Source organism: Vitis vinifera, chromosome 12 (assembly GCF_030704535.1).
Source record: "Vitis vinifera cultivar Pinot Noir 40024 chromosome 12, ASM3070453v1".
Taxonomy (NCBI): Eukaryota; Viridiplantae; Streptophyta; class Magnoliopsida; order Vitales; family Vitaceae; genus Vitis; species Vitis vinifera.
The window spans coordinates 16,419,581-16,436,322 of record NC_081816.1 but is presented as its reverse complement, the minus strand read 5'-3'; the positions used below and the strand labels follow the sequence as shown (position 1 = coordinate 16,436,322).

Genomic DNA, 16,742 nt, shown 5'->3' with positions numbered 1-16,742 from the left:
GCTAAATTTAAATCACTAGATGGTAGACTGAACAGTTCTATGCTTTCTACCTAGTACAAGTTTCTAATTTTCCGTTCAATCTTAAAATTTCTGTAATTCTATCAAGCTTGATTTGAACCCTTGTCCTGATGATATATATTTTTTCATGACTCTTTTTGTTATGTAGCCTGAACCCCTCTTTTTCCCAACTCAATCCCTTGCCACACCTGACCATGGCTTCTCTCTCCCAACCCTTTCTACCTAAGCTAGGCTGAAGGTTCCCTTGACCTTCAATTAGACTGAAACTAGGCATGTCTATTACATTCAACTTGGTTATGTGGATTTTGGCTGCTTTATTTGTTTGATGAATGTGGGTTGAGAAGGGATACTGTTTGCAGCTGGAGTCTTCAAGAAAATCTTCTTCTTGAATCATTTATATGCATTTTAATAAAAAAACAGGATGTGTAATCCTTTTACATTTTTTGAAAACTGCCAAGATCTTACCCTACAATTTATATTTATACCTCAGACCTGGAAGGAGAAGCTATGCTACCAAGGAATTTTATCATTTTTAATAGCTAAGACTTGTAGCCTGATTAACAGAAACCATTTTGCCAAAGCTCGAGAAAACTAGTTCTCTTGTGATGAGGGTATTTTACAAATCATGCATCAGGGTAAGTATCTGAGAATTCTATCATTGTCCCTGGAACTTCTAGGTGAACATCAGGAGGTAGCTCAGGAAGGCAAACATCCTTCAGGAGGTATTGGATAACCCTTCTTATATCTGGCCTGTAATCAGGATGGGGATGAGAGCAAAGCAGGCCAAGACTAAGAACAAGCTTGGCTTCATCTGGGTTGTACTCATCCAACGTGGGATCGATGACACTCAGGATCTCTCCTCTGGAATGTAGCTCCCTTACCCAGTCCATCAATACCAGTTCCTGGGCATTCCTCTGGGGCTCAATTGGCCTCCTTCCTGTAGCTACTTCTAGCATGAGCACACCATAAGCATACACATCTATGCTTGTTGTGGCCTTCCCAATTCTAGTGAGCTCAGGGGCTAGGTACCCAAGTGTTCCTACAATGTGAGTCGTCTCTGGATTGTTTCCATGTTTGTACATCCTGGCCAGGCCAAAATCCCCAAGCCTGGCATTGAGTTCTGCGTCTATGAGAACATTGCTCGGCTTCACATCTCTGTGAACCACTCTTTGATCACATTCTTCATGGAGATAGAGCAAAGCTTGTGAAACACCAATGAGGATCTTGTATCTTTGCTCCCAAGTCAGTATTTTCTTTTTCTGTTGGTCATCAAACAGGATCTTGTCCAGGCTTCCATTTGGTACATAGTCATAAACAAGGATAAGCTCATCTTGCCTTCGGCACCATCCATGTAACTGCACCAAGTTTCGGTGCCTAAGTCGTCCCATGCTTATTATTTCTGCAACAAATTCTTTCATTCCTTGTCGGGAGTCATGAGCAACCCTCTTTATTGCAACTTCTAGCCCTGTTCTGGGGATTATCCCCTTGTAGACTCTCCCAAATCCTCCAGACCCAATTAGATTTTTCTCTCTAAACCCCCTAGTAGCAGAGAAGAGATCAGAATACTTGAATCTGTGAGCTCCATATTCAACTTCCCATTCTTCTAAGACTTCCTCCTTGTTCCTAATCCTATGTACGACATGAGCAGTGCCAGAAATCACCAAGATAACTAGAGTAGCACTAGCTAAAATGATACCTAGGGTGAGTCCCCTTTGATGCAGAACCTTTCGGGACCTTGTCACTGGAGATGGGAGCCGGAGAGGATCCAAGTCTGCTGCCCTTCCTCCAATCCTGAAGCTCCAACCATGCACGTTATGAGCGGCTGTGAGCAGGCCAGTGGAAGCTGAGAAGCCAATGTACATGTATTCGTTCAGCACCATTGACAGGTCAATGGGGAACGATATCAATGGCCGAAACGACTTGGGAATGCCAAGAGGAGAAATGGTAACATTCATCAACTGCTCCTGGCTATTGTACTCAATCCAGGCCTGAATAGGATCTCCACTCTTGAAAGCAATGGAGTTATTGCTGTTGTTGGTGAAATAATAAGCAGCTGGCTTAGAAACATTAGAGATCAAGCTGGATATATCTATTCCTACATGGTTATCATTGATATCCATGAGCTCAAGATTTTGGACAGCATCAAACTCGACGGCAAGCACCCGAGTCGAGAAATCTGCATTGCTAGTAACATTTGGGAGTCCCAGGTACTGGTTTGGAAGACAACCCATGGGCGCCTTGGTGGACAAGAGAACAAAGGCCAGACCATGACCTCCGAGGCCAGGATACTTGGGAGCCATGGAGAAGACAAAGTTGGTGCTAAATGTGACGACCCATGACCTGTGGTCTTTGCTTCTCTTGAAATGTATGGGAGATGGATAGAAAGCATGGCCTATGAGCCTTACAGAATCATTGGTTAAGGAGAGTATACCATTGGATCTCAGCTGGGATGCTCCATCCAAGCTCAAATCTGCTTTAAGGAAGCCATTGTACACAAAACTGGTGTCTGAACTCACAAAGCCTAAAAAGAGGAGGCTGAGACACAAGCAGAACGCCTTCATGGTCCAATTCGAGCAGCAGGTTTTAGAGAGAGAGAGAGAGAGAGAGAGAGGAGGGAGTGTCACCTGTGAAAAGTAGTTTGAACTTCAACTTCCTGATATCTATTATATGGAAATAGAAATTTAGGGGATTGGATTTTCAAGACTTGGGACCTTGAGATGCGATAATACTCAACACTTACCATGAAAAGAAACCAACCACAACTACAGGTTTTCGTCATTCCTTTTTAATTTTTTTTTCCCGGGAAAGAAAACAACTGTTGGTTTATTTGTAGTATTTTAAAGTCAACATGTCTGTTTTCCTTTTCATTTTCCAGCATGTTTGCGACAGCTCTTCGTGGATTGGGAGTTGCTTATTGCTCCATTCTTTATTAGCTTAGGGTGCTTGTAGTACGTGGAAGTTGAAGTTAAGGGTGAGAACAGAGGTGACTTCCTTATATTATATGCATGATATATGATAGGAATTAGAGTCCTAATAAGAGAGGATTTAATTTTTGTAAGAACAATTTAAAAAAAAAAAAATCATATTCTCATTCTAATTAGTCATCCAAATACAATAATAAATGGAGAATGAAATGGATCTCTCATTTTCATTGTTTACTCATACGCGGGTATATACACCTGTGTAAGTCATATTAGAAACATCATCAAGAATTGTAAGGAAGATAAGTTGGTGTATGCTAAAATGTAATGATTATTATTTAATGACTTAAGTTGATTTTAAGTTAAATTATTCTTAAATTGTTAATTTGACAATTTAAAACTTATTGTTTGATTTTTATTTGAAGTATTAAGTTTGTTTGATAAAGGCAACTTAAACTTTATTTTAAATCATCAAATTGATATATTTATTCTCGTTAGTTTTAATAAAGATCTATCATCATTAATTTTAATTAATAATTATTTTTATTAATCCAAAGCAATTTGTTTATTAAACATTCGTATATTTAAAGGATTGTAGATACATAACATAATTACAAAATATTTACTATAAAAAATGAATCATGGATGTGAAGTCATGGTTGTAAAATATAGTCTAACTAGATGGGCCAATGAGGTAAAAAGGATTTTAAGTTAAAATTTAATTATTTTTACTTATTGCATAAGTTAATTTTTAACTTTAAGTTGTAATTTTAAATTATTGTACCAAATATTCTTAATACACTGAAGGACTTAAGTTTGTAGTGTCCGTTTTCTTACTTAATTCTAAATAAAACTTAAAACTAAATAGTTATTAATAATATTAAGTATTAAAAACTAAAGAAAAATACAAGATACTACTTTTAATATTAAAAAAAGTTAAATATTTTGGTTTTTCTTATTTAATTAAATTTTTTGAAAAATAAGTAATAAGTTAACAAAAGGTAAAAAAAACAAATAATTTGAAATTTGAAAGCAAATTGTTTTCAATAAAAAGTTAGAAAAACAAATGTTACTTAACTCGTTAAGTTGGTTTACCAAACACTCATTAAGTTAAAACTTATGAAAGGACCGAAAAAAAAAAAAGAATAGATAAAAGGATTGCAAAAAGAATTTTAATTGAAAATGAAGTTTGTTATTCTCATACCATGTGATACATAGAATTATTTTTCCTTTTAAAGTGATTAAACAATTTAAATATTTTGAAATCTACTAGAAAGCAAACATAGTGCTTGTGGTGCACAAGAAGACCAGGACCTATGAGAGAGTTGTGGTACCAAGGGCTTGGAAGACACAGTATTGTAGACTTAGAACTAAAGATAACATATATGCATTTTTAGTATATATATATATTTTAATCTGAAACTTAAATTTCTAGTGAATTTCGTTCAGATAAATTTCCAAGTAAAGTATATTGGTTGATTATATTGATAGTTGCTAATTAGAGTTGAATACAAGAAATAAAATTTCTTTTTTAGTATGCTGTTAAAAATTAATTATATATATATATATATATAACGGTTCGTAAAAGAAAATATATATTAAGTGAGTATATGATAAAACTTAATTTTTATTATTTAATGACTTAAATTAACTTTAAGTTAAATTATACTTAAGTTATTGACTTAAAACTTATTATTTTAAATATTAAGGTTGTTTGATAAAATTAACTTAAAATTTATTCAAAAGTATCAAATTAATATATTTATCCTCATAAATTATAATTAGGGTAAATAAGGTCGAATAATAATAGAGGTCATGAAGTAACAAAAGATGTTATGAAGGTAATTAAAGCAAATAAGAACAAAAAGGTAAAATGAAGATGCAAATTTAAAATAAGTTAATTCTTTTTACTTATTACTTAAAATTAATTTTTTACTTTAAATCATACCATTAAGTTATATTAAGTTATTAAGTTGGTTTATTAAATACCCGCTAAAACATACTCTTAAACATTGATTTAATAAATGATTAATTTTTTAATTTTTTTTTTTTGGTTATATATGTGTGTATGCTACTTTTCTTTTTTCTTTTCTATATGAGAGGTTTGTCTTCTATGATAGAAATGTAAACCATTTTCATTCATTTTTTTTAATAATGAAAATCCAAAAAATCCAACAATTCAAAATAATCAAGACAGATATTTGGGCAACCACAATTTAGCAGGGAAGGCAAAAAAAAAAAAGGGTTGCTTGGAAATGGGGAAACAAGTGGTTACAAGAATGATTGAATAGTCCAAATAAAGGTAGAAGAGTTGGTTAATTTCAAGCAACGTGCATGGTTTCTGCTGTCGCACCCATCCTTGGCCTGCAAGTTAGCTCATATGCCTACCAATTATCATTCATTTCCTCCCCATTAATATTAATTTTTCTTTTCCAAATCTACTTCAGTACATGATTTTGACGATACAAATGACCAATCACAATGAAATTATCACTACATTTTCTATGGTAAATGTTGAGCAGATGGTGGGCTGGGCCTTGTGGAAAACAAAGAGTAATGTTCTGATTTTGGCCTACAAGAAGCTTTGGGGGACTACAAAGGAGTAGAGGCTTTGGAGGTTGTGGAATGGAAATTATTTTTCAAAAACCAACTTGGGAATTTTGTGAATTTCTATGGGCATGATATTGAGGAAATGATCTCCACATACTACATATATTTCACAAACCAAGTTGACAAGTTGACAAGTAGACAAGCAGACAAGTAGACAAAGTGCTACTTAAATTATTATTATCTAGCTAATAATATGAAGCAAAAGGATAGTGTTGTGCTCCACACCATGCCCACTTTCTTTCTTTCTCACTAAAAATCAATTCCTTTTAATGATACCTAATGTTCATTTAGGCCATGTTTGCTTCTTAGAAAATTTGAGGAAAAGAAAATACAAAAAAAGAAAAAGTGAAGAAAAATAAAAAATCAATTAAAAGTTAATAAATTATTTTTATTTATTAATTCAAACTTATTTTATTTATTTTAACTCATCGATATAAAAATTAAATAATTTTAAAATACATAAGTTTCTAATTAGTTTTTAATTATATTTGATTTTCTTTGATATTTTTAATAGGACAACCAAATATGATAAAATCATTTTCTTTTACATTTTTTTTTCTTTCCTTAGTATTTTTCAAGAATAAAATATTACCTTATTGTAATTTTTAAAAGTTGTGTTAAAAGGAATTAGGGTTTTTTTTTGGTAAAAATTAATTTTAGAATTGAATTTAGGGAATTATGAGTGCTTGTGGGTCATTTGCCTTGAAAGGTAATACCCATTGATTTTCCACTAATATTAGAGAGATATTGAAGTAGATTTTTTATTTTCTAATTGTGGATATTAAATTTTTTGGCACTTATCTTCTCAAAGAAGTATTAACCAGAACTTTACAAATCATTATCATAACTTCAACCAAGTGGCCACAAGTTTGATCACCTTGCTCACATCTTCATCTTGATAAATAGTAGAATTAGAGGGCAACATCCTTGATTCATCATTTGCTTCTAAGTATAGAATAAAAGAATGGTTTTTGGATTGAAGCTTTTCCTTTGGTACCCATAATTTCTTTTAAGCATAAAAATAGGCATGTGAAGCTATAAAAGTACCCTAGTTTTCTGTCTTCTACCATGTCCCTAATCCATCTTCCTTCTCCTTCCTTTTCCCTTCAGATGAAATGAATGAAGGAAAGAAAATGAAATGAGAAAAGGAAAAAAGATGGAGATGAGGATGAGGAGAAGATGGATTAAGGTGGAAAAGATAACGACACTTTTATAATTTTATATAATCATTTTTGTTAAGAAAAATATCTTTGATAACATTAGAAGAAGCTAAAATTTAAAAACATATTTAAAAATCTTAGTTGCTAACATAATGTATAATATTTTATGTTTGGTTCCTAGAGATGCTAACGAAAATGGTTTTATCATGTTTAGTTTCAATATGAAAAATATGAAAAAAAAAAATCAAATGTAATTAAAATTGGTTAGAAATTTATATATTTTAAAATTATTTCATCTTTATATAACGTCGAAAAGTAAGTGAAAAGAGGTTAAAGAAGTGTATAAAAATAATTTATTGATTCAGAATGTATTTATTTTTATTTTTATTTTTTATTTTTTCTTTCCTTAATTTTTTCCTCTTTATTTTCTTTTCCTCATATTTCCCTCAAATTTTTTAGAACCAAACATAACCTTAATATCTTATATTGTTCTTTGAAAAAAAAATCCAATTGAATTTTGTACATTTTGGTGATAACATCAAAATAATTTGATCTTGATTATATGAAATGATTCAACATAATTTGACATTGATTATATGAAATGATTCAAGGGTTAGACAAATATAGTTCTATCCAAGTATTATTGATCCCATCAAGAAAACCAACTAAATTTGTTGCATTTTAGTGATAGGGTTAATACTCCTTAATATTGATTATATAAGATGTTGCAAAGATGTGATTTGATAAATAAAGACTTATCTAAATGTTATTATCCCGTTCTAAATATTATTATCCTATTCTTACTAAATGTAATGTTGTGTACAAATGTACCGTATCATCTTATTTGCTCAAAATTTTGACATAAGGAAACTTTTGGATTAGGATTTCTCAAACTTTCTATTTCTAAATTTTTATGGAGTTTTCTGATTTAACTTTCTTAAATCCGAATTTTTACTGTGTAATTTCTCTAATCCCCTTATTCCTCCATTCCCTTTCATTTATGAAAAATAGTTCAAAGATAAAATAAAAATATCATAATGTACTATTCCATGTAGCTTCTCAACCTCCTACCTTCAAATTTTTATACTAGTATATGCCACCTCCTCTAAAATCAAACTAATATAAGTATCATATATAATTAAAATCTTCTAATAAAAGTGGATGACCCACAAATTAATAATTTGGGCCACATCCATAACTTGCCCATTTTCAATCATAACTTTTTATACCAATTGTGGAATAAGAAATGGTTGTTAGGAGATTGTCAAGATTGATGAACATTTCATCTACTCAAGTGTCACCCTCCTAATTATATACCAAAACCATGTGGTCTTCTCCTTTTAGCATTTTGTTCGTTAGACTTCCTTTCCAAAGTGATTAATTTTGCCTGCAAAGTCCAAATTTTGGAACCCCACCTCAACCATCAATATATATCCACATCTCTCTCTAATCATGCATCCAAACTAATGATAATTATTCACACCCCCGTCTTACTCACTTTCCCAACCTAATGGTAGAACCAAAAGCATGTAGATTCATCCTCATTTCGTTTTCCCTTCATTATTGGACCTTTAAAGATGATGGATTAAGATTGAAAGATAGAAAAATGGAGGCTTATTACCATGTAGTTAGGTGGAAAAGGAGATGGGTGTTCAAAATCATAAAAAGTGGGGGAGATACAAGATGAATTTGTATTGTTTTTTCTTTTCATGATCAGAGCATGGAAAGTATAGCCACCAGAGTCCACTTAAAGAGGAGGAGATGACACAAGCATGATGTCATCTCTTTCCCTCTCTCTCTCTCTCTCTCCCTCTCTCTCCCCCTCTCTCTCACTCTCAAATGTGCTCAAAGCACTTTTGAGTCTATTACGGCTCCTTAGACCTTAGGATAAGTTTGAAGTGCACAAACCCTTCTTTTCCTCTTCATCATGATGGGTTAATAACAAATGTCATGCCCCTAAAACCCCATGCTTTGTGACCCACCAACAAATCTGGGTTTACAATAATTGCTTCTCTTGTTGGCAATTGGGGAAAGGGACTTCTAATTGTGTTTTGAGTTATCATAATCACACAAGTCATTTTTACTACGGTTTGATTGATTTTGATTTTTATGAGCATTATGAGCGATCATCTCAATAATATTGACTACTTAGAAAATGACTAATATCAAACCAATTATCTTCACCCTTATAATAATTGCTTCTCTTGTTGGCACTTGGGGAAAGGGACTTCTAATTGTGTTTTGAGTTATCATAATCACACAAGTCATTTTTACTGTGGTTTGATTGATTTTGATTTTTATGAGCATTATGAGCTATCATCTTAATAATATTGACTACTTAGAAAAGGACTAATATCAAACCAATTATCTTGACCCTTATGAGAAAAATGTATATAACATTGACTATTTATAAGTAGTACTATTAATTTAAGAATTATAGAAATAGTTTATGCTAGACTTTCTAATAAATAAAATGATTATAAAGTAGATTCAACAATGTAAATCAAATTGTTTAATATATAACAAACACCTTAGGTGATGTTTGTTTTTTGATTGAATAGAAAAAATCAAAGTTTTTGACTTTTTACATTTAACTAAAACTAATATGTTGATATTAATTAATATAATTAAAGTGAACTTATTATTAATAAGTTGAGTTGAGTTATGTTGATTGATATTAATATGTTATTTTTAATTTTATTTTGACTTTTTCTATTCAGTAAAAAAAACAAACACCACAAGTGCGTATGATAGTGATTCTAAGAATTGCTTTTAACATTTAAAATTTTTTATCTTTCAAGTATTATGAAGATTAGAAACATTTTGTAGGATCACTATCAAATACATTCTAAATATATCTGTAATTTTTTTTTAATAATTTTCCTTTTTATACACCTTACTAGATAATTTTGTCAATATATATATAAATTCCATTAAATTAACATATATAAAGCTAACCCAATTAAGGGTTGGTATCAAATATCAATCACACCAAAAGAAAAAATAAAAGGAACAAAACTCAATATATAAGGTTGAAATTAAAGAGCATATATAGCTAATAATTTAGTAGAGAATTAATTAGATAGACTAAAAAAATATCCACATTCGACATTGAGAGATACCAAACGTACATTGATTGCAAAGTGGTTCCAACAAGGATGAAAAGATGGGTGTTATTGTTTTATATTGCAGGATGAATGGTGGTGGGAGGAGATATGAGTAGGAGCTTGGAGCGTGGAGAAGCATCTTCCTAAGGGATTTCTGTGTGCCTGCCTGCAGCCCACCTGTAGTTTTCCAATAAAAAGGTCTCAGAAGATGCTATGGGTCATTTTCCTTATTTCAACTTTATATAGACCCTTTCTCATAATATCTCCACTATGGCCTCAACTATTTTATCTGCATATCTGGAGAGAGAGAGAGGGAGGGAGGGAGAGAGAGAGAGGGAAGTGGCTGCAGCACATGATAAAAGTCATAGTACTAAAGAGGACATTGTACATTTTCATAGTTTCTAGAATGGAAAATCAAGACCCTGAAAAATGGCTATAAAAGTCGATCCAACACATCCAGTGTATGGAATATGTAGTGCCTGTGCCCTTTTTCAATCATTAAAATAATTCCCATCTTTTTTCACTAGAAAAATGAAAAAATGAAAAAATAAAATTGAAGTGTCACTTTCTGACAACCTCAAAGTTTACTTAAAATGAGTTTTGAATTAGTATCTTGACCTTTTTCTATTTTTTATTTTTTAAAATTTTATTTTTATTATATAATATAATATGAAAAAATAATATTAATTAAAATCACTTCCATCTATATCCATTATAAATACATTTTTATAAAAATATTTTAGATAGAAACATTAGTAGAATGGTCCTATATTTTTTTTTAAAATAATTTTCAATGGAAAAATGTTCTTTAGATCAAAATTTAACTTACATTACAATCAATATCAAAGTTCAAAGAAGAGTGTGTGCGTGAACTAAACCAAATGTAAACCTTAAGAAACACATACTTTTCATAAGTTTTTGAGTTGGTTTTGGAAAATTTTCCTAATATTCCAAGGGCAGTGATAGTGGAATTTCTGAGCATGGACTTGTAGTTTAGTGGGTATGATGGAGAATGAAAATTTTGGAACCAAATACCTACCTGTACATGGTTGTGGGGCTGCCAAAGGATAGGATAATGAAGAGGCTGCATGGTCCATTTGAACCCAATGCTTGGGCCATGACTTATGACCTCAAAATTGTAGGAAATGCTCGAGTACATGACATGACTTTAAATCAAACATTCAAAGCTACCTGCTAGTGGGTTTGGTTCACTTCGTCTTTTTCTTCTTTTGCCCACTATACAAGAAACATATTTATGAAAAATTACCCTAAAACAACAAGAATTTAAGCTATGGCAAGGCTCATAGCTTTGCATTATTGCAAAGCTGTTGGAATAACAAGCTGAGGGTTCAAACAATAATGGCAGATCTTTTGTTTTCTTGCCCATGCTTGAAGAGAGGAAAATGATACTTGAAGGAATAATTTCTTCCATTTATTCTTCAAAAATATGTAAAATAATATATTAATTACAAATCATTAGGGAACATTTGTTTAATCTTTAAGAAATAACTGAGGATCTTTTCTGCATTAACCCTTTATAGGACTTCCCTTCTTTCTCTTCTTCATCATTTTTAAACTTTAACTTTAGCATGAGGGAAAGTGTGCCAACCCTATTATTGATTGAAATGAGTAAATATAGACTTGGTTGATAACTTTTTAAGAACAATTTTCTATTATCTAGAATAGAAAATAGGTAAATATGTTTGACAATCAGAAAATTATTTTTTGTTTTTTATTTTAAAAAAGAGAAAAAAAAATGATGTTTTTAAATAATATATTTGAGTTATTTTAAATTAGTTTCAAGTATTTTATAAGATTTGTATTAAAAACTAATTATACAAATATGTAGAATGATTAAAAATAAATCATTAGATATAAAAATTATTTTTAAAATATATTTAAAAATAATAAAAACAGGTTAAAAATATTTCAAGTTACCAGACATACTTTTGTTTTATAAAACATTATAGAATAGTTTTCAAAAATTGTTTTACAGATTTGTTTTTAAAAATAATTACCAAATAGACCTTATATCTTTTTCTACCATTTTCATTTTTGGAGCATATATAATTATATATGTATATATGATTGCAACCTTTTTTAAATTTGAGAATTTCAAAAATCATTTTAAAAAGAATATATATATATATCCACTGTTCATTTAAAAAGATATTTGAACTAATGAGAGAGGTAGGAGAATCTAGCTAAAATTCAAACAATTTGAAAGATGGGTTGCCAAAGAAATGATCATAAGAGAGCAACCTGCAGAAAAACCAATCATAACTTTGGAAAAGAAAAGGAAATCCAAAAGGGTGTTGCTTGAGTAGCTAAAAGATGTTGGTTTATGCTGGCCCTTGTGGCCCATAATAAGTGAGGCTTTAACGGTGTGTACACACACACACACATATATATATATATATATATATATATATATATATATATATATATATATATATAAAGGGCAAGTACATGTGGAGGCATGTGGACCCATCAAAATCAGTTCGACTCCCATCCTAAGTAATAGTTGATTGCTGCTTACACATGGAGGCTTTGGATCTCAATCCTCCATTTATTATACTCTTACGTGGCACACAAATTTATTTTTATACACTTAAAAAAAGGGGATCCAATTATTTTAAGACTAATCCAACTATGATAATGTTGGGTGTATATGCACTCCAAGATAGTGGCCCACCCACAAACCATACTCTCCACATCCAAGCCCCATGCTCATGTTTGCCACGTGGATAACAGCATGTGGCTGATATAAGCATGAAGTATGGTGCTGACTTACATTATTAATTTTCTCAAATTTAAAACCCACTTTAACATGTAGAAAAAGGTTTAAATACTTAGCTCCCTCCAACACTAACAAACTCTCCGGTTGCTTGTGACTAATTCCCCGTTACCTTAATTTTAAAGAAAAACTTTATGGTTGCCTCGAAACTATCATACTTTAATTACAAACCCTAATTAGGGTCCATAAATTGCGATGATCGCTTACCTTTTATATTTAATAATAACAAAACAAAAAGGAGATATCATCTTTAAGAAAAAGAGATAACTTTTTTTTTTTTTTGACATCATCTTTAAGAAAAAAAGATAACTTTTCTCTTTTTGTTTTTTTCATCGGATTCTAAATATATCATACTTGAATTAAAGCATATGCATCGTGTTCATTTAAGCATTATATTTGAAGATATATAAATAGAGTTATGGAGTGTATTTGATAATGATTTTAAAAAACGTTTTTAATATTTTTAACATTTAAATGATAAGGTTTTTTAAATGCGAACAATATTAAAAGTGTTTTTTAAAATTACTACTAAACGAGTTCTTATAATATGTTTGACAGTGATTCTAATATTTGAAATTTTTTATGTTTAAGGTATTAGAAAAACTAAAAACATTTTTGAATCAAATGTAGCATTAGTCTATCTTAATTATAATGAAAATTGAGTTTATATTGATGGAATGGATGGTTTGGTACGTATTTTTGACATCACAATGGACAAATATTGGAAAGTTGAAATGAAGAATGAAAATGGAGTTTATATTGATGGAATGGATGGTTTGGTACGTATTTTTTACATCACAATGGACAAATATTGGAAAGTTGAAATGAAGGATGAGAATGGAGTTTTAAATATTCCAAAGGTATAGAAAATGAAGGTAGGAGGATATAATGGGTTGTCTGCACCCTGAAATGACCCAATACAAAGGCTTGAGCATTTGAGAATGGTGATGAATCCACCTTGTATCTCACGTCAGTCCCTCTCTCTCTTTTCATCACCTTACCACTATAAATATCACGCCACATTGCACTATAAACCAACCCTTTCAATTACAAACTCCACCACCCCCCACCATTCAACTACTATATACATCATTGTCTTCATCTCATTCGCCTTCTCCTTCTCCTTCCTCATTCTCTCATGGGTGATCATAACTTCAATCTCCCACCCGGCTTCCGATTTTACCCTACTGATGAAGAGCTCGTCGTCCATTTCCTCCACCGCAAGGCCGCCCTCTTGCCCTGCCATCCAGACGTCATCCCTGATCTTGATCTCTATCCCTATGATCCCTGGGAGCTTGATGGTACCATTCATACTACTGGGCTTCCTTTCTTACTATTAACTTCCTTGGGTTCTTATGTCATATGACTAGTTTTTTTATGGGTCTTCTTCCAGGCAAGGCGTTGGCGGAGGGGAATCAATGGTACTACTTCAGCCGGAGGACGCAGAACCGAAGCACCAACAACGGGTACTGGAAGACATTGGGCATTGATGAGCCTATTATGAGCAGTGGTGGGAAGAGAGTTGGCATGAAGAAATATATGGTATTTTACATAGGAGAGGCACCTTCTGGGATTAAGAGCAGTTGGATAATGCAGGAGTACAGGCTTTCCGATTCTGGTTCTTCTAGTAGTAGCGGTCGATCATCGTCCAAAAGAAGAGGACATTCCAAAATAGTAACTACCATATTTTTCTTTTCTTTTCTTTTCTTTTTCTTTTCTTTCTTAGGGTTTCTAACTTTGATTTTTTTTTTTGGTTATATTTTCATTTTCAGGATTATAGTAAATGGGTTGTATGTAGGGTTTCTGAAAGAAATAGCGACGACGATGATGATGGGACGGAGTTGTCTTATTTGGACGAGGTTTTCCTATCGTTGGATGATCTTGATGAAATAAGTCTGCCAAATTAACCAAGAGAAATTGAGATGAATACTTAAAGTGCTTTCCCAATTGTAATGCTTTATCCAAATGTAGAATTTCATTATTGTTATTAAGTAGTGAAATGTTTGTAGCTCCACATTGTTAACACTCCCCAAGCAATGCTAATATTATGCTTCTTTTTTCTCCCTTTTGGGGGGGAGAATAACCTAGGGAGACATAGATTTTTCACACCCATGTGGCCTAAGGGAGACATGTGTGCCACAAATATAGATATACACAATCTCCAAGAGAAGGTTCATCCACCAATTGAGGCAAATCAAAAGATTTCAGATAACCGATATTCAAAGGTGGAGTGTTGTGTTGGGCGATATTGTCTTTCCAAGTGTCAAGAGTTGACTTGCATTGCATGGAAAGTGTGTAAACTTGGGTGGAAGCAATCATATAGGAGTGTCACGTGATGGATAATTGTGAGGAGGAGGAGGAGGAGGAGGGGGGTGGAGCCCATGGAGCACTGTGTTGGGAATGCTCACTTTTGAGCTTTTTGCGGGTATGATGGTCTATGGTAGTTGTCTGGTTGCACAAAGCTAAGGAACCATTTTTTTATGGGTGGCTGCTTATGGAAGCATTGAGTCATGTGTGATGCAAGCATTCGCACATTTCAACTTCAACTCCCCTTGTGTATATTAGTCTCTTTATATACGTACGTTTGAATGATAAGATCATGCACGGATGATTATTGTTATTTCCTTAGTATATCAATAATTTTAAACATGATGAAGATTAATTTCTTTTTCAGTCATCAGAAACTTTCGTAACTAGAAATTGCTTAACAAGCACTTAAAATTTAATTATATTTAGCATTAAATTTTATTTACACTTCATTATATTTAGATTCATCATCTTACAAGGGTTTGATCGTACATTGATTTCTAGTAAATGTCTCGAGTTTGCATGAGTATATGGGTGTTTAAATGATTATAAATGATTAGGAATATGAATGAGATTGACTAAAGCTCATACTTAAAAGTGCAAGAAGATTATATCGATTCGGGTTTGATTTGATTTAAATCTATTGAACTCAATTTGGTCTTTAAAAATTTTAAAAAATCCAAAGTCCTATACAAGATAATCTAAAGTCAATTTGTTTAAATACGAGAGGAGTGAGAAGAATAAAAGGTATATGTATGATTGTGCCAAGAAAATCATCTTGTTGAAGAGAGTGAAAAGGCACCTATGTGTACTCATTAGCATAGAAAATAATTTGATACCAGTATACATGTGTTACATGTAATAGGGCTGGCCCATGATGATTGTTATAGGGGAATTTTAGCCCGGCCCAATAATTGATTGCTGGCTTGTAGATAAACCCATTTTTGGATTACTATTTCCCAAGCCCACGCCTAAGCAGCTCAAGGGACCATAGTAGATTGTAAATTTACTTTTTCAATCATTTTCTACCAAGTATAAATCACCTCAAGATTCTTTTCGTTAGTGGACATAGGTTTGTAATTGGAGAAAATTGAATTTATAGGAGTTGTAGTTGTAGTCCTTTTAAGTCAAATATACTCCCCACCTTATTAATATTATTATCATTATTATTAAGGTTAATTTCACTTATTTTTCCTTGAGGTTTTGGTTATTTAATTTGTATTGTTTAAGAGGATATGTGAAATGATCACCTCGTTTTTTTTTTTTTTCAATCTTCATCGATCTCACCTTAAACCTTAATCTTATTTATTTTTTCTTTTTCTTTAATATACTTTTTATTGAGTTTCAATAGGTTAAAAATGATTTATTTTGGTTAAGATTATTTAATTAAATGTTGTGCTTGAGCTCTAGAGAATAATCACAAGAAGGGATAAAATAGAGTGCTCCGTCATATTACAAATATTTCAATACATTGAGTATTGAGCATTGAGCATTGAGCATTTGCACTTAATTACATGAACGTGTGGTTAAAACTTACTTAGTGTGCTTCAACACAACCCATAGAATGTATGATTAAATGCTTTGCATTGATAATCCTTGTATCCTCAAGGTTCATGATGCAACATTTATTCACAACTATTGTCCAATTGTGTTACCATTCTTTGATGTTCTTCTAATTGATCCTCTAAAGGCATATGAACTCCTATATTCCTTGTGTGCTTTTACATTCATTAATATAGAGTTTGTGTTGTTATGTTAGGTTCTACTTTTGATTGTTGAATAATAAAGAGTGTTAAAAAGTAAACTTAAATTTTGAGAAATT

At 31.9% G+C, this 16,742-nt stretch overlaps 2 protein-coding genes across 2 annotated transcripts; one reads left to right on the top strand and one right to left on the bottom strand.

Annotated features, from left to right (window-relative positions):
* Positions 1-641: 641 nt before the first annotated feature.
* LOC100248628 (L-type lectin-domain containing receptor kinase S.4) lies at positions 642-2,579 on the bottom strand. Its single transcript, XM_010659261.3, has one exon. The coding sequence runs from the start codon at positions 2,577-2,579 to the stop codon at positions 642-644; it is 1,938 nt and encodes a 645-aa protein (XP_010657563.1).
* An 11,034-nt stretch (positions 2,580-13,613) lies between these two features.
* On the top strand, positions 13,614-15,282 carry LOC100243491 (NAC domain-containing protein 104). The gene is made up of 3 exons (XM_002266784.4): positions 13,614-13,914; positions 14,007-14,287; positions 14,386-15,282. The coding sequence occupies exons 1-3, from the start codon at positions 13,752-13,754 to the stop codon at positions 14,518-14,520; spliced, it is 579 nt and encodes a 192-aa protein (XP_002266820.1). The 5' UTR covers positions 13,614-13,751; the 3' UTR covers positions 14,521-15,282.
* Positions 15,283-16,742: the final 1,460 nt, after the last annotated feature.

What these genes read in the sequence shown, in the direction of transcription:
- LOC100248628 (XM_010659261.3), bottom strand. Translation starts at nt 2,579, where the DNA reads ATGAAGGCGTTCTGCTTGTGTCTCAGCCTCCTCTTTTTAGGCTTTGTG.
- LOC100243491 (XM_002266784.4), top strand. Translation starts at nt 13,752, where the DNA reads ATGGGTGATCATAACTTCAATCTCCCACCCGGCTTCCGATTTTACCCT. An exon ending in TGATCCCTGGGAGCTTGATG is followed by an intron (nt 13,915 to 14,006) that starts GTACCATTCATA and finishes GTCTTCTTCCAG; the next exon opens with GCAAGGCGTTGGCGGAGGGG. An exon ending in GAAGAGGACATTCCAAAATA is followed by an intron (nt 14,288 to 14,385) that starts GTAACTACCATA and finishes TTTCATTTTCAG; the next exon opens with GATTATAGTAAATGGGTTGT.